Genomic DNA, 18,478 nt, shown 5'->3' with positions numbered 1-18,478 from the left:
GACCAACTTACTTTTACCCTCTGAGCCTATTTTCTCACCTATAAACTACTTCCCAGGTTGTTGAGGACAACAGGGAAAACATTCATGAAACTGCTTGGCCAGGGTCTGGCACATAGCAGCCTTCATGTTCCCCTTCAAATTAGCCAACACCCTGCCTTCCTTCCACACCCTGCTTACCTCCTCCAGGAAGCCTCCCCCGATTATCTCCGGGGCTCCAGTCCTGGCCTCTGTCCCAGAAACACTTCCTCCCCACATACTTGTCTAGAGTCCAGGTGATATTTCTGAAAAATATGGATTCCTGCTTGTTTTGTTTTGTTTTTTTATGTTTTCTGTGCCTGCGTCCTCCATTGAATGAAGGTAAGACTCCACCTTCTGTGTAAGCAATGAATTGTTTTCCAAATACGAATAAGAATAAACTCAGCCAATACTCAAGTCCTCAGCATCACAACAGCAACTTCCTGCCATCTGCACCATGCTCCACAGTTCACAAGGCACTTACATGTCTGTTATCTGATTTGATCTTTGAAACACCCCTGTAAAGCCAGGATTTGTCATCTCTGTTTTACAGATAAGGAAACTGAGGCTTGGAGGGGTTACTAACCTGCTGGTGTTACATGGCCCGAGACAGCAGCAGATCACGGCCCAGGCCAGAGTTGTCCTATCAACCTCAGAGCCCATTCCTTCCAGACTGGGTCCTTACAACTCAGGTGAATAAACTCACAAACACAATAACAGCGACCCCTTACATTTCTATGGTGACTTCCCTTGCATGTAATTTTCACATCCTCTTTTGTGAGAATCTTGGAAAGCTCACAGACCTATCAAGGATATGGGTCTACCTGGACGGATACCCCAGTGAGAGGGTCCCCTCTATTCCAAAGAGAGTAATGGTAATGATGAGCCCACAGAGAAGTTGCCTGCCTGGTGTCACCAAGCTTGCTAACTGCTGGGCCAGAATGTGAACTCTCATCAATTTGCTTGCCTCTGATACTCTTCCTACTCTACCAAGTTCCCTCACTCTTCTCTGGGCCTCTTCCCATCTGTAGAATGGGTTGGATGAGGAGATCTTTAAGCCTTACCCCCTGGTCTCTTTGGGTAAATTAAGAAAGCAGGACCAGTTCTGGAATCAGAACTTGAGTTAAAATCCCAGGTGGGTAAATCAATCACTCACTGTTCCTGAGACTCAGTTTTTTCATCTGCAAATGGGTATAAATGAGATTATGGATACAGGGCTTCTGGCACATTCAGAATAATAAATAAATGTCAGACTTCCTCTTTTTCCTTTTTAAGTGTGTGGCAGGGCAGTGAGGGGAGCAGGGAAGGTACAGGCTCAGAAACTATACCAAGCTCAGTTTTCCCATTTATAGTAGGGGACTCAGATCAGGGAAGCCAAGACCTACATCTATCTTTGGGTCTTTGGTTCAGCACCTGGGAGTGGGGAGAGAATGACTTCCATAGCAAAGGCCCCTGACCTCCTAGGAATTTTGTGTGTGTGCCCTTCTCCCCAAATCTTCATTCTAAACATTTTCCCCAGAAAGAGTTAAGCCTTCTTTGGGCTTCCCCTTCCTGACCAGCGGTGCCAGTGGAGATTAGAGAGATCGGATTTATTTCTCTTAATAAACAGAAAAGAAGTTTGGCCAGGCAGGTGACAAAGAGACAACTGGAATAATAGGAGGTTGGAGCAAAGGGGAACAGGGCTTCCTCCAGACATACCTGGGGCCGCCCCCAGGCCTGGGCAACAGCAGCCAGGGGCGGGGAGGCTCGGCCCATGCACGTGGGCCCGAATCAGGCCGACCTGCTGCCCAGAAAGCCCAGTGCTACCCAATACCAAACATAAGGCCAGGGGAGGTCTGCCACTGACCCAGTGACCTCTAAACAGGCTGTCAGAGCAGGGACCTACAGAGTCAGTTTTCCTGTCTCCCCCTTCACCACTACCACCCCACGCCCGCCCCAGGCTGGTCTCCCAGGAAAGAAGGGTCCACTGGCCTGGGCCACACCATTAGCCTTCATTCTCTAACCCTGACACTGGGACCACAACCCATCTTTGTCCATTTCTGCCCCAGGACTCTGTGAATGAGGTGGGGATGACTTCAGGCTGAATCCTGGTGGAACAGCCCTGGGACAGGTTTCATGTATCGTGGGAGCTGCCCTTAGAAACATCCCCCTTGCTAACCTTCCCTCAGGGCCTGGCCCAGTGACCTCAGCCCCAGCACCCAACCTCCATTCGTGGCTGGGTTGCAGGGATGCAGGGCCCATTTCCAAAAGGAAGATCAGGCCGGATGCAATCACACAAGCAGCTTTTCACCCTCTTCCTGACCCCAGGAAGTGTTCTTTCTAATTCTCCTCCAGAGGAGGTGGTTAAAGGACACTGGGAGGGTAAACCCGGCGGAATGGGATGGGCCTACACATACCGCCATTTCCTCACCTCTGGCACTAGCATTGCCAGCAGGAAAGGTAGACTTCCTAGGATGGCAGCCCCAAGGGAGCCCCACCCTCTGGCAGAGATTCATGCCCTCCCCCTCAATCAGGAGACACAACAGAGGGGAAGAAGAGGGGAGAACCAAGCAAGTGGCCAAAAGGAAAGTGACCCCGGTAGGCATGGGCCAGGTCAGCCACGCCTGCCCTCAGGCTGCCCAACCACCAGGCCAGAGGGAGCCTACAGGCAGAGAATTAGCTGTAGTATTTCAGGTACCCACCGCTGTCACAAGTACAGCCTCACCATTAACTTGGGCCTCAGTTTCCCGCCTCTGCAAGCACACTTCCAACACAGGAACAACGTTGGGCTGGGGGAAGGAGTGGTGGGAGGGGCTGTTGGCTCAAATCCTGGAGCTCACCACCCCAGGAGGCGGATGTTTGCGGCTTGGCCCAGGTGAGTGGTAAAGGGGAGCCAGGTAGGAAAAGCTGATACTGCTAATAAGGTAAAGCATGTCACCGCTCCGTGCTGGGTCCAGTGTGGGGCTGGCAACCCAGAGCCACCTCCACAGCTGACCCACCTTCTGAGTGCAGCTGACTTTCCAGACCCAGAGGAACCCCCACCAGGCATGCAAGGCCACTTGCCTCTCCCATTGGCCCCAAGCCAGAGTCAAGTCTCTGACCCCCTGACTCAGCAGCAGAGGGCAGAACCTGGGTGAGCCTGGGGGAGGGGGAGGACTGCCTCACCGTCCCAAGAGCCGGGCGGCCAGCACTTCCTGTCTAAGCCGGGGGATCCCTGCCCCAGTCGGGGGTCCCTCTGCCCCTAAAGCGGCGCTGGGTAGAGTCTGGGACATCTGGGGGCGGGGTGGCTCAGAGTCGGGGTGCTCAGACCGAGTCCCGGCTCTTCGCTCCCCCAGCACCAACGCCTAGGAAGTCAGCACCCTCCCGACACGCCGCGGACCCCCAACGGAGCCACTCGGGCCGCACCCCGGGCGCCGCCCCGGGACTCCCCAGGTGCCCGGCCGCCTTACCTCGGCCCTTACCCTTGGCCTTCCTGGCCTTGTCGTCCGCCTTCTTGGCCCGGGGGGCGGCCGGCTCGGCGCCCTCGGCCCCCGCCGCCTTCTTCTTGCGCCGCTTGCCCCGCAGCCAGCTGAAGGCGCGGCGGAGGCCGGACGCGCCGGAGCGAGACTTCTTCCTGCGCGGGGGGCCGCCGGGACCCCCCGGCTCGTCGGCCGCAGGTGCGGCGGGGGACGCGCGGGCCGCCATAGCGCGGCGGGCGGACCTGGCGGCGGGGGTCAGGCCCCCTGAGGCGGGGCGCCCATGGGCCGGGGGCGGGCGGGCGGGCAGGCGGCCGCCGCGCCGAGACGCGCCCGGAGAAAAGTTTGGGCGGCGGAGGCAGAGCGGGCGAGGAGCGGGCGGGTGGCGGGAGCGGCGCGGGAGGGGCCGCGGGACGGCGGGCGGGGCGCGGAGGCCGGCCGGGAGGGACGGGGCCGGGCGGGAGCGGCCACGGGGCGGGGGCGGCGCTGCCTGCGGCCCCTCCCGCCTCCTCCGGCCCGCCGGCCGGGGTCCCGGAGCTCAGGGGCTAGCGGAGGGAGAGGTCCGGTCCCGGGGGAGGGTGGCCCCCGCGCCCCCGAGCCGCGGCGGCTGGCCCGGACCGAGAGGGCGGGGTCGCGGGGTGGGTGTGGGAGGGGCGGTGCCGAGATTCCGTCCCGGCGGGGCCACTGAAGAGAGCAAGGTTCGGACAGAGAACTACTGGCTGGGGTGGGGGTGCTCAGAGAAGGCCGGGAGAAAAACGCTGGGGTTGGACCCCAGGAGAACTTGGTGTCCTGAGTTCGGTCCAGAAAAAGATGGGGGGATTCTGGAATCCTCTTTCTGGAGTAAGGGGTTTCTGAGAAGCCTTTCCAGGATCCGGGCGGTATTGGAGGTTTTGCTCTAGAGACAGACTTCAGACCCACCTGAGACCTGGAGCTTTCTTCTCCAGTCTGGCAACTCAGAGTCTCCCTTCCCTCCTTTCCACTTCCTCACCACACCTTCCCCCAACCCCCATCAATCCTCAGTGTGAAGCTGGGACCCATGCTTCCTGGGTTCCTGCTTCACCCTTGGGTGGCAGGTGACAGGATGAGGCGAGCCGTGCCTCAGTTTACCCTTGGACCAGGTTGTGAGTCCCCAGAGCACTAGTGTCTGGGTCTGGATTTTCCACTGAGATGCTCATCACTGATCAGAACTGATCTTGGACTTGAACTCACAGCTTTATAAGATGCTTTGAGATCCTCCACAGGTGACAGGTGTGACTGAAGAAGCCGGCAGAGAAAGAAAGCCTTTAAGAATCACAAAAATGCTCTGCTTTGTTTCCTCCAGGCCTCTGGCTCTTTATTGTAGCTGAGGGAGCCCTTCCGTATGATCTGATCCTACAAGAGGCTCTGAGGGAGGCAGGCCAGGGAGTGATACTCCCATAGTACAGAAGAGAAACTGAGGCCAGAAGAAGACAGGGATTGCCCAGGAGCACGGAGGGGGTCATCAGCAGAGGAGTAAAGATTGACAATGTAAGTCTTGTCTCTGCCTGGTCCCCAGGAGCTAGAAATTGCCCTAGGGACCAGCTGTGAGATCTTGGACTCCCTTTTGACTCAGAAGGGCATCATGATCACCCCACCGGTGAAAATTTGTCTTCATCATCCAGCCTGACCTTGGTAAAACAGCCTTCTTGTCCTTACTCAGCCTAGTCAGCCCTAGTGTAGCGTCAACAACACTCACTATGATATTGTAGAAGGATTAGAGTGTGTGACCTTTTGAACTTGCCTTAGCTCCCTGGGTAGGGGCTCAGCTATGGCAAACCTGGGCCATCACTGACAACCCCTCCCCCCCACACACACACACATACACGTGGTGGCCCTGGGGCAGATCACTGTACTTACTGGGCCCGTTTCCCATCTAACCATCGTCACTCCTTTGGTTTCAGCCCACAATCCCAGAGCACCCATTCCGGATCAGTGTGCATCACTGGGCCTTGCACAGGGGTCACACTGGGCTTGTCCTCATGGTGCTCTCTGCCCCGTTCAGCACTAGGTGCGTGTCAGAAGAAAAGTGATACCGGCGGGGCAGATGCTTTAAGAGCAACGCACAGAACTTCAGCCTGTTAGATAATATGGATGGACTGGTAGGGAGGAGAGAGAAGGCAAACATACTCTGGCTTTTGGAAGGGGTGATCAGGAGAGGAATAGTTGGGCAGCCTTGCCCCCTACCCACTCTTTCAGCACCTCCCTTTTTCCTGGTGGCCAGACTGGTTACACAGTTTTAGAGCGCAGTGCAAAATGAAAATGCAGGGCCTCTGTTCAACATTTATAACAAATTTCAAGAAAGTAACAGCAAAGCATGGTCAAGCATGGGGCCTTTCAGAGAGCAGGGCCAAGTGGACTATGCCCATGAAGTTGATCCTGCCAGTGGCTCATATAATTCCTCAGTGAAGCCTTCCCCTCGAACCACAATCCCCAGGAGTCAACTCACAGATTAGGTCCCCTGATTTGGAGGTGGGGAGAGAAAAGGGAGTAGGGAGAGGTCAGGGCTGTATTCCCCTCACTGCTTCTAACTCCAACACCCAGACGCTCTCACCTCCCATCTCCAGCCACCCTTAAACTGGCAGCCCAGCTTTCCTGTCTGTCCCCTGGCCTGATAGGCCTGATTCTGAGCCCCTCAGGGCTAGCTGGAACAGGCTAGCCTGCAACACTGCTCTCTGGAGTCACGATTACTCAGCTCAGCTACATTTCTTTGCTGTCCCTCTGGGCAGCTAAGGAAACTGACTTCCCGGCAGCCCCTGTCGGCAGGGCCCAAAGTCCATCCTGGAGCCAGGCTGTCACCTGACCAGGAAGGAAGCTGCCAGCCTGTCCCCAGGGAGGAACGAGCCATAACTAAGCTTAGGGCTGTAGCCCCTGAGGTCATCCAGCTTTTCTCCCTCTGTTATTGTTTGTTATTGTTGTTGCTCTCTGACTGTGCCCCATGGCTTGCAGGATCTTAGCTCCCCTACCAGGGATCCAACCCAGACCCTCAACAATAAAAGTTCAGTGTCCTAATCACTGTGCCGACAGGGAATTCTCTGTTTCTTCTGTTTTTGGTAAACTCAGGACCACCCCAGGTGGCCCTCACACCAATCCAACATTCCCTGGTCCTCCAACCCTCAGGAGACCTGCCTTTCATAGGATCCAGCTTTGTCCTCCGCTAGGCCTGGCCCATGGACTTTATTCAGACTGGGCAGCCAGGCCAAGGTGTGGCTGAGCCACCCTCATTTTACAGGGAACACCAGGGAGGATCTGTAAATCAAGCAGCCGCTGGTGGGAGCACCTGTGGCTTCCCTCCATTCTTAGACCAATTGGAGGGTGGAGCAGTTCCACAAAGTTGATGATTTTGAGAGATTAACAGTCCTATTCCATGGATAAGAAAGCCTAAAGAGAGGTGGAGTGACTTGCCAAAAGACACACAGCTCCCTCTGGGCAGCGGTGAAATTTAAAACTGCTTTATGTTCCTGTGTGTGTGTTTTCTAATTGGTCACTAGCTTTGTGCTCCTGCCTCACTGCTGCTGCTTTCAAAGGTTGGGAAAGGAAAGTATTTATTCTGGGGCCACAGCTGGGCCTCTAGGAACTTACAGAAATGTTCTGCTTAACTTCAGATGCACCTGTATGCATCTTTTCTGGGGAAAGGGTCCACGGCTTTAGCAGACTCTCTAACCTTTGATCCTTTTCAGTGGGAGAAGATAGAAAGAGGCTCCTTGTGTCTGATGCCCTCCACCTCTTCCCTCCCTAACCTAGGAGCTGGGGGACCCTGCAGGTCTCATCCCCACCAAAGGCACTCCTGTGCCCCTATCCTGTGGCTCCTGGCATCTGTGGCAGCGTGTCAACGTTTCCAACAACCTCCCTGCTGAGTTCTTCTTTGATCCTCCCAGCATCTCTTAGAATCAGGCCCAAAGCCTAATTCCACCCATTTTCCCTGCTGGGTTGAGAGATCCAAGGTGTTAGTGGTGTGTGTGGAAAGGAAATGGAGTCTTGTGGGTTCCCTCCCAGCTCCAAGTTGCTGCCAGCTCCTGGGAGGTTAGGGAAGGGAAGGGAAGGGAAGAGAGAGAGGAGGGGGAGCCTGAGAGAAAGAAGAGGTTGACTAGGTAGCCACTGCCCAGTCTCCACTGTGGAATGAACTCTGATTCCTCACATTCTTTCAGCCACTATCTCCTGAGCACCGGCTCTGTGCTCCAGGCCTCCAGATTGACCTGTTATTATTATTCTATGATCAGATCGTCACTCTGAGCTGTCCACAGTATAGACAAGTGGGTTTCAATCTTTTTCTTTTAGCAGTTTTTATTTTTCCTCTGAAACAAAAGGCCCCAGAATTTTACCTGACAAATAAAAGTCAGTGCTTTTACATATGAATTTATTTTTGTCAATCAAAATGTATAACCTTTACTTACCACAAAATAAATCAGCGGGAACAATGCCGACATTTTGATGGACTAAAAATTTGAAACCCTGAATTATAGGTGATGGTTATGGTTTTAACTGAGAGCCAGCATTCAATTTATTTCTGCGGCAGTTTCTTTTAGTCAGTAATTAGAAATTACTGCCCTTTATAGACATGCAGAGGCAAATGGTAAGAGTTTTAACATCTTGGTAGAAGTGTCAGGAGAAGCTTTATTCTGAGGTCTGTACAGAAATAAGTTATGCAGGACTTCCCTGGAAATCCAGTGGTTAAGATTCCATGCTTCCACTGCAGAGGACATAGGTTCGATCCCTGGTTGGGGAAGTTCTGCATGCTGTGGAGAAAAAGAAAAAGAAAAAAGTTGTGCATGATGTGAAGAAAAAAAATGTTCTGCATGCTGCGGCCAAAAAGAAAAAAAAAAGAGTTATTCAACCAGCCTAGCCTGATGGCTTGTTTTTGGTTTGTTTGCTTTGGTTTTCTGCCTATGGTGATTTTATTATTGCTACAATGGCTTGTTAAAAGTTAGGGACTTCCTGGGCTTCCCTGATAGCTCAGTGGTAAAGAATCTGCTTGCCAATGCAGGAGATATGAGTTCAATCCCTAATCTGGGAAGATTCCCACGTGCTGAGAAGCAACCAGGCCCGTGAGCCACAACTACTGAGCCTGTTGTCTAGAGCTCAGGAGCACACCTACTGAAGCCCATGTGCCCCAAAGCCTGTGCTGCACAATAGGAGAAGTCATGGCAGTGAGAAGCTCATGCACTGTGGCCAGAGAGCAGCCCCCCTCTCCACAACTAGAGGAAAAACCCGAGCAGCAGTGAAGACCCAGCACAGCCAAAAATAAGGCAATAAAGAGTGAAGGCAGGAGGACAAGAGAACGACAGAGGACAAGATGGTTGGATGGCATCACCAACTCAATGGACATGAGTTTGAGCAAGCTCCGGGAGATGGTGAAGGACAGGGAAGCCTGGCGTGCTACAGTCCATGGGGTCGCAAAGGGTCAGACACGACTGAGTGAACAACAAAAACATTAAAAGTAACATGTCACTTAAAAAAAATAAAGTGAGGCACTTCCTTGGCACTCCACTGGTTAAGACTCCGTGCTTCCACTGCAGGGGCATGAATTCAATCCCAGGTCCAGGAACTAAAATCCCACATGCCAGATGGTATGGGCAAAAAGTTCTAAAAAAGGAAAAGTTAGCCTAGTTTGTTTCTCATCTCTATCCTGCCACTAACTTACCTGTTTCTCATCTCAGTCCTGCCACTAACTTGCTGGATGTCTTTGGATAAGACATTTGCCCTCTCTGGGCACCGGTTTCCCCATCAGAACATCTGATTTCACCTAGAAAAGGAGTGTGTATAGAGGTACTGGAGTGGGTTGGGGCGTGTGGGGTGATGCATGGAGCATATAAGGAAGCTTCATTACTCATCCTCACCACTCATGCCCATCCAGTGCTGAGCCTAAAGAAGGAGCCACAAAACCACTGAACTGCCCAAGTTCAAAGGCAGAGGCGAGTTGCCATGGAGACATGCTTTGTTTCCTAACTGTCTGATTGCATCTGACAAGCAGAAAGCCAACCAGATGGACACTGACCTAGGCGGAGAGAACCAGGATTTCCTGACCCCAAGATCCACAGGGCTCACTGCTCTCGGAGGAGAGCTGTCAGTTCTCAGTTCTCACCCCCAAATCAGGGGCATGACCAGCCTGGCCTGCCAGCTGATAAGACTTCCTATAGGGAGCTGCTGGGTGGGGCCTCCAGGTGTTTGCATACACCCACTGCACCAGTCCTCGGCAGGGAGGCTGGCCCTGTGCCCAAGGGCAGGGCTAGGAGGGAAGTGCCCATGTTCAGGGCCTTCTGGAAGCTGGGGGAGGGGTCAAGATGTGTGGGCAGAGCTCCCTGCCCATGATCAGAAGGAAACATCTGGGTGTGGATTCTCAGCATCACCCTCCACCCACAGCATCCACACAGAAAGAAAGTGAAGTCGCTCAGTCGTGTCCGACTCTGCGATCCATGGACTGGAGCCTGCCAAACTCCTCCATCCATGGGATTTTCCAGGCAAGAATACTGGAGTGAGTTGCCATTTCCTTTTTGAGGGGATCCTCCTGACCCAGGGGTCAAACCTGGGTCTCCTGCACTGCAGGCAGAGTCTTCACCATCTGAGCCACTGGGGAAGCCCACTATGCACACAGGGGCCTACACAAACACACCAAGACACATAGATAGGATGACCCACATGCACACCAGTTCACACTGGCATACCCAAACACATGGGTACACCAAAACACAAGCCCAGATACACACGGACAATTCTGGGTACCCATAAACACCCAGGTACACTAAGATATAGCCTGATGTCTAAACACATGTAAACACACACAGATACAGAAATGTACCAAATTACACAGACACGCTGACACACACACATAGATATACAAATGTTCACACTCCCAGATGCACACTCATACAGACATCCACTGTACAAAAACACACACAGATTACCCACTGGCCCATAAATCAGAGAGAGGTATACAGAAGACCTTGTTACATAAATATAAACAGTTACAAGGAGCAACATCGATACACAAAACCCAACACGGATTCAGGCAAGAGGAAGAGAAAGGAACTAATACTTGGTGGGGGTCCATTCTGCACAGGCAGCATGAAAGGAGTTATATCTGTAGGATCTTTTTAAAATCCTTCCGACAATCTGTGAAGTTGGCAGTGTTATCCCCTCTTTTTACAGATGCAAAATGTAGGATATATGTGCTTATAAAAGGCCCAAACAATGCAGAAATAAACAGGGTAAAATGTGAAAATGCCTCTTCACACACATTCCCCACCCACTCCACACCACTGTTCATGTTAGTGGGCAGTATGCATATATCTTTCTATGCATTTACATACAAGCATTTAAGAAGACTACAAATTTAGGGGGCTTCCCAGGTGGTCTCATGCTAATGCTGGGGGCATGGCTTCCCTTGCTGGTTGGGGAGCTAGGATCCCACCTGCCTGTGATCAAAACAAAAGAGAGAGAGAGAGAGATCATAAACTGGAAAGTCTAAAAAGTAATAAAAATACAAGTTTGAACGTTTTCCAGGAAACCAACTCAGACTGGTTAAGAAATGTGACCAAGGTCATAGAGCCAGTTAGCAGAATCAGGGTTTGGATTTAGCTCTGGCTCACTCCAAAATACTGTTTCTGCTGCCTCAGCCCACAGACAACCACAGAGACACAGATTCACAAAGGGGAGGCCCAGGGCAGGGGGAGGGGTGGCACCTCGGGGCTGGCCCAACAGGCTTTTTGTCTGATTGCTCTGGGTCCCTTGGGTGGTTCCTCTGGCTACAGGCGTTGTCCCTGTAAATTCCTGTTAAGGGGCAGATATAGTCCTGGGACGGGAACCTTTGAATCATTGACCCCGGGTGAGAACCAGGCAGGTGACTAGGTGATGCAGGCACGGCTCCAACTCTAGCTTCCCCGTCTCCTAACCTCCCAGTCTCTTCTCCACATGCCCCAAAGGGACCTTTTTTAAGGCTAAATCTGGACCTTGTCCCTCTCGCTGCTTAAATCCCTTCCTGTTGACTCCAGCATAAGTCCCAGCCTCTTGGACACATACAGTCCTTTGCTCTCTGGCCTCACCTGCCTCTCCCCATTTTTCCTTCTGGTAAAGCACTTGTCCTTCAGGAGCAGCTCAAATGGTCCTTTTGTTGAGTCTTCCCTTCTGTGCAGAATGCCCTCTGTTTCACCCCCTACCCTGCCCCATAGTGTGCTCACAGACAGCCACCGTGACTTACAATCATCACCATCAAGGCGTCTCCGCTGATGGACTGACCAGCTTCCGGGGTCTGCCCTATGTGTCTTATATAACTGTTATTGTTGTTTAGTTGCTAAGTCACGTCCGATTCTTTTGCGACCCCATGGACTGTAGCCCACCAGGCTCCTCAGTCCGTGGGATTCTCCAGGCAAGAACACCAGAGTGGGTTACCATTTCCTTCTCCAGGGGATATTCCCAACCAGGGATTGAACCCGTGTCTCCTGCATTGCAGGTAGATTCTTTACTGCCAAGGCACCAGGGAAGCCCCAATTATATAATTGCCTCCCTTAATCTTTACAACAGCCCTAAAGAGATAAAAAGTCTTTTCCCCATTTTGCAGATGGTTAAATGGAGACACAGAGAATTTAAGTCCCTTCTTTAAGGCCTGATTTTCTCAAAAGTCAGTCCCTGGCCATATCACGTACTACCACGTTGTTGCAAACATGTTTCCCTTGCCCTCCCAGCTAGATTCGAAGCCCTGGAGGACAAGGACTCGGCTCCTTCATCTCTGAATCTCTGGTGCCAGCGTTGGACAGAGGCGAGGGGCTCAGTGAATGGTTGTTGAATGAGCGCCCCATCCACCGCCCCCACCCCCGAGTGACAGAATAAGAGAGGATAGGAGAGGAGACATTTGGGGGACTAGGTACCCTGGGAGTGTCCCTGCTGGATGGGATTCCCCCAGGAAGTCACTGAAAGCAAGAGTTCCCTCAGATCAGGATGTGGGTGCCTCTAGAGCCTGGGGATATCTGTGTAGACCCTACTGGGGGAGTGGGTGTCCTCTGGCTCCTCCACATGTCCCTCCCATCAGGAAGCTCTCAGCCTATCTGTTATTAAATATTTACTCTTTCCCACTCTGCTCGGCTTGGTGCCAGGCGCTGGAGGAGGGGACGGACCAGAGAGCAGGAGACAGGGACATATGCAGTTAGTGACCACCTACTGCGTGCCATGGAATCCTCTCAACAGCCCTGCAGTTGGATCCTCAGCCCTGTTTTTGCAGCCAGGAAATAAGGCTCAGAGAGGGGAAGAATGGTTCCAAGTCACACAGCCAGTGAGCCGAGATCCAGAGTCAGGTGTGTGCTCCTCTATTCCCCTGCATCTTACCGCCCACCCCAGAGCCAGGGAGGATGTGGGCTGACTCAGAGGAGACTCAAGGAGGCCATTTTTGAGGTGGGGCTGTGGCTGGAATACAGCCTGCCCTGGCGGATATTTGACAACAACAGCTTGCATTTATCCGGCACTTTCCCTTCCATTAGCTCATCCAGCCCTCCCTAACATCCCCTCGGGTATCTCCATTTGACAGATGAGGGATGGAGGCTCCATGAGGTCAAGTGACTTTCCCAAGGTTGTACAGCGACTGCAGGGCAAAGCAGGAGTAAATTCTCAGACCCTAATCCTTCTCCTGCATTTCTCTGCTGCCTTCACTTCTGCCTCCTCCCAGCAGTCCTCCATGCTGCCCCAAGAGAGCTCCCCAAACCCAACCATGGGGAATTCCCTGGCCTTCTAGTGGTTAGGTCTCAGCTCTTTCACTGCTGAGCGCCTGGGTTCAATCCCTGGTCAGGAAACTAAGATCCCACAAGCCGCCTGACACAGCCAAAAGTAAAACTAATTAATTAATTAATGTAATTAAATGTTTAAAGTAAATAAATAAACCCAACCATAAGCCTCCACCTCTAAGAGCCCGGCTGGTCTCTGCTCTCTCGTACCTCCATGGCTGTGCCCTCTGCCTGCGGTTAGTGCCTCAGCTCTCCCCTTGCAAGCTCCTACTGAGCCTACAAGTGCCAACTCAAATGCCCCTTCTCTCGAAAGACTTCCCAGACCGGCTTTCTCCATACAAACCTCTAATAGAACAATTATCTTATATTAAATTGCTTGTCTCCATCCTCAGACTGTGAGCTCCTTAAGGGCAAAGACAATGATTTTTCAAGTCCGTCTTCCCTGCACATAGCTTTGCATTCTCAGTATGAACTTGTTGAATTAATGGATGACATTCTGAAGGTTGGGCCCAGTGGAAGATGATGAGGCCTTAAAAGAAAAGGCACGGGGGTGGGGGTGTGGGGGGAACTTCCCTGGTGGTCCAGTGGTTAGGACTTTGCCTTCCAATGCAGACGGTGTAGGTTCAGTCCCTGGTCAGGGAGCTAAGATCTCACATGGGGCCAAAAAAACCAAAGCATTAAAAAAAAAAAAAAATTTGAAGCTATAGGGATGTCAAGAAGAGAAGCTAGTATTTGGGGTGGGGAGAAGGGCTAGGATTTTTCTTTTGGACATTTTGAGTCTGAAGTGTCACACATCCAGCTGTATGTGCCCAGCAGGTAGGAGCTGGGAGTGGGGTGGGGAGGAAAACTTACCAGGAAGAAAAGATACTAACAGCAACTGCCAGGAACTGACTACTGACTATATGTCAGACCCAGTGCTGAAGGCTTTACGTGCATTATCCCATGCTTTACGTATATTATCCCGTATAGCTCAGACGGTAAATAATGTGCCTGCAATGCAAGAGACTCAGGTTCAGTCCCTGGGTCGGGAAGATCCTCTGGAGAAGGGAATGGCAGTCCACTCCAGTATTCTTTCCTGGAGGATCCCATGGACAGAGGAGCCTGGTGGGCTACAGTCCAAGGGGTTGCAAAGAGTCAAGACGTGATGGAGCGACTAACGCTACTACTACTATCCCATTTGATCCCCAGGAGATAGGTAATCTCAACCCATTTGATGGAGGAGGAAGTTAAGGCTCAGAGAAGTAATTTATCCAAAGTTACATGGCTAGTGAAAGGCAGAGGCAGGATTTGAAACCAAGTCCATTCGATGCCAAAGTCCAGACACTTAATCACTCCTCCATATGGTAGACTATGGAAGTTTATAGAACACATGCCTTTAAGGGGCATGGTCGGAAGTTGAGATCAGAGAGGGAATCATTCAAGAGATAGAAGGAAAACCAGCAGGGTAGTATCTGAGGCCAAGAAAAGAACTCCAAGGAGGGCCAGGTCGGCAGTGCTTACCTTCCCTGAGAGATCAGGGTGGGGTGAGGGATTTAGCAACTAAGTTAAGGCAACCTTCCAGAGAGCTGCTTCCACGTGCTGCTTCAGGGAGTCCGTAATAGGACCCGCTGAGTGGGAGGTGAGAAAGTGGAGGCGGTTGGCTAGAAAGAGGAGAGAGCAGGGAAGGAAGAGAGCACCCTGTGGGTATGTGGGCCTAGGAGGGCGGGGCAAACAGGTTTGGGCTGGCCCAGAAATACTGGGGAAGGGATGCTCAGCTGGTGGGCGGAGGAGGGGGTGAGCATTTGAGCATTTTAGGTTGAGTCAGCGTCAGCGACTAGACTCAAGGACACCCTCACTCTCTTCCTTGACAGCCCCTCCTCCTCCAAGCCATCCCCATCTTGCAAGCCAGGCTACATTAACCTCATTCATCCTCCCCTCTCCTTCCCCACCACTCCCCTGAGGTTGTTCAGGACCAGCCACCCCCACATCCAGTCTGCTGTCTCACCGCCTGGCCCAGCCTGGTGAGGCAGGCGGGGAGGAGTGTCCAGGCAGGAAAGGGCTGAGTCACTCGGCCACGCATCTGGTCTCAGATCTCATCTATATACCCAGATGAAAGGGGCAGGAAGGAAGAGGGCTCCGCCCCCCACAAGCTCTCCTGGCCTGTCCTCACTTTGCCAGGTTGGGAGAGGAGCCTCCTTGTCACGTTAGCAACCACCATTTGCTGGGTTACTTCACCCCCTCCAGCTGGGGTCCTTTGCTGCTCTGCTCACCTTGAAAAAGTAGAGTCTGGCCGGGAAAGTAGGGTCTGTCACCTTCATTTCACCAGTGAGGAAATTCAGAGAGACACAGGGGCTTGGGCAAGGTCACACAGATTGGAAGCCTGGCCCACTGGCATCCTCATTCAGTATTCCGGGGAACACAGAATTGGGTGGTGTTTGGAGACAGTGGACCAAGGTGTGAGGGGCTCAGATATGCCAGTGGGTGATGCCTGCAGAAGCTGGGTGGCGGGTGGCGGGAGGCACGGGGCTCATGCTCCTGCCAACATGGGCTCTTCCCCAGTCCCAGCGGAGGGCAGACCCTCCTTGCTCCACTCCTTGCTGCACCCTTGCTGTTGCTGGCTCAGCTCGGAGCCACCCCCTACCTCGTTCCTCAGCATCTCCCATCCTCTCTGCACTCTGCCACACTGAGAGAAACAGCAGAGGCCTTGGCCGGCCATGTCCTGCCACCCTGCACTCTGCCAGGGCGCAGTGTTCCCATTGTCTTGAGCAGCGAGAGGTGTCCAGGTCCTGGCAAGGGGTGGGGGATCATGCCAGGCCTCTCCTGTCTCCACGGGCTGCTCAGCAGCTTTCTCTGGGGCCCAGGCTGTTTGTCCACATAACATCCAGAGTGCCGTTGGTAAGTCACCAAGGAGCGAGCAAATCAGCATTCTCCCATAGCCCTGGACCGTCCCTGATATTAACTTTTGATTGATTCAGTTGCATTTCATGTGGTTAGAGTCACAGCTGTGCCACTTGCTGTATGACCTTGGGCAAATGTCTAGACTTCTCTTTCTTCCTCTTTAAAACAGGAATAGCAATGGTAACAACTCCCTACCAGAGTGGTTGTCGGAGTTGATTTAGATAATGCCTAGAGCAGGTAACACGTAGTGTTTAAAGGGGGAAAAAAATACACCTAGTATTATTAGGGGATATCTGATTACAGACAGAATTCAGGCTCAAAGAGAATCTGAGAAATGCAGAAAAGCCCTATGTTGTAGATCAAACTCACCTGTAATTCCACCCAGACACACCCTCTTGTGATGATTTTCTTACCCAGAGTGGAGTTGCCCTCACACCCTCCAAGAGAAGCACCCCTGTGCTTCCAGGATGGGCAGGTAGTGTTGGGGGTGGATGTGGTCTGCATTTTCTGCATCCTCTCTGGGCCTCAGCTTCCCTGTCTGGAAAGGAAAGGGTTGAAGTAATCAGGGAAGATAAATAGATTTAATTTCCTATACAAACTGCTGCCTCAAATGGCTCTGGGTTCAGAGTGCCGTGATCAATTAATCATGTCTGCCGTGCATGCAGTGGCTGCAGAATGGAGCAGTGGTGTATATACATACCCTGTGTAGCCACTGTGAAGAGTCTAAGAAATCCCTAAGAACCCTTTCAGTTTTTAATACTCTAAAAACCTTTCCCCCTTTCCATGCTATTAATACTCCCAGTTTTAGATCCTGGCTTCCTCTGGGAAATGGGGAGGGAATCCTTGCTTCTTCTCCCACTTCACACCTGTCTTCAGCAAGCTTCTAGGGTCTGGTACCCAAAATAGCTCCTACTTAACATTCTCCAAGTTGTACCTTCTCTGCAGAGGCCAACTTAAGGCTCTCGCCAAGTCAGGCTCCAAATGGGGGAACTGGAGAGAGAGGAGGATTTGGGTGTCTCCCTCCTTAAAAAGGAAACCCGCAACTGCAAGTCTGCTAGCAGCCATTCCTCACCAGCCCAAGCTCGGACATTTGAATATTAAATAACTCCATGCAAATGAATACAAATGAGCACCTCTTCTCTCCTTGTCCCTGCAATTTTTTGGGCAGTAGGGCTTTCGGTCCAACCTGAGTGGATGGGTCTAGGGTTGAGATAGCCCTCCTGGCAGGGGAGAAAGGACAGGGCCTAAAGGACTCCACTGAAAGATTTACCAGCTTCTGTTCTGGCGTGGGGGCTCTGTGAGGGGGATCTGAGCTCAGTAAGGGGACGGAGATCAAAGAGAGCTGGGGACTCTCAAGGGACAGGGGTGACCTCAGTCAAGGGGGAGGCCCTCTGTAAAAGAGGAAGGACTCAGTGGTGAGGGGCTGCTGAGGAGGGGGGAATAAATCTCAAGAATCTGAGGCATGGTCCCACTGCCTATCCCTTCTCCCTCTCCCAGTCCTGGAGGCCTGCCAAGGCCTATGACCTGAGGGGTAAGTGAGGTGGTCCCTGAGATCCCTGGCTAGGGCCACCCCAGGGTTCCAAATTGCCTTTCTGGACCCCAGACGTGGGAGGAAACTCCCAGGAAATGAGAAAACCTGGAGAGACTCTCAAGTCCTCAGTGACCCCAGGCCAAACCACCCTCTCACTGGCTTCCAGGGCCTTGCTCTCAGCCCTGACTCCTGAGCCCCTAAGACCTCACAGTTTGCTGCTGAGGACTGTTTGGTGTTGCCTGCCTGGGCCCCCACGTCCCCATACTGGGCCCCCATTCCCTTCACTGAGCCCCCACCCCCCTTCTCTGAGCCCATCCTCTCACTGATTCCACATCTCCCTAATGGAATCTTCCACCCTGAGACCAATGTTGCATCCCCCGTCTGGTAACACCCATTTCAGCATGTCCTTGTCTTTGTCATGGCCCAGGGCACAGACCATGAGACAGAGGAGCCAGAGGCAAAGGGATCAATAATAGCCTGGAAGGAGAGCCCAGCTAAGGGCCTTCTTGGTCGGGTTCCATGATGGCGCTGGGCCCGCTCTGCCAGTGGGACGGATGTTGGGATGACGCTGCAGGCAGAGAGGCAGCCCCCACCGCCCCACCCCCAGCTTGCCAAGATTCAAGCCAGGGGCCGGAACACAAGAGCAGGCATCGGTCCCACCCCGATCCCCTGAACAAGGCTGCACTGTGCACATCCTTCCATCCCCTCCACCCTCCCCTCAGGCCGGCCCAGGGTCAGTCAGGGCCACACATGAGGGCCGGAAACAGGACACCCAGGCAGCAAGGGAGCAAGGGAAGAAGGCTGTGAGCTGCGGGGTCAGGGACACAGAGGCAGACCTGCAGGCAGAGAGGCTGGAGTGGTGGGGTGGCCACGGGGTGTTCCAGGCATCTCCAGGACAC

At 52.8% G+C, this 18,478-nt stretch overlaps 1 protein-coding gene across 1 annotated transcript in view; it reads right to left on the bottom strand.

The window, feature by feature from the left end:
- Positions 1–3,678, bottom strand: part of KIAA1522 (KIAA1522 ortholog) — a 28,442-nt gene extending 24,764 nt beyond the window's left edge. The window contains exon 1 of the mRNA XM_040228052.1: positions 3,444–3,678. Coding sequence (XP_040083986.1) covers positions 3,444–3,678 — 235 coding nt within the window. The remainder of the gene's footprint in view (positions 1–3,443) is intronic.
- Between the last annotated feature and the right edge of the window lie 14,800 nt (positions 3,679–18,478).

This window comes from Oryx dammah, unplaced genomic scaffold (genome assembly GCF_014754425.2).
Source record: "Oryx dammah isolate SB20612 unplaced genomic scaffold, SCBI_Odam_1.1 HiC_scaffold_27, whole genome shotgun sequence".
Lineage (NCBI taxonomy): Eukaryota > Metazoa > Chordata > Mammalia > Artiodactyla > Bovidae > Oryx > Oryx dammah.
The sequence above is the reverse complement of the archived record's forward strand: the minus strand, read 5'-3'. Positions and strand labels throughout refer to the sequence as shown.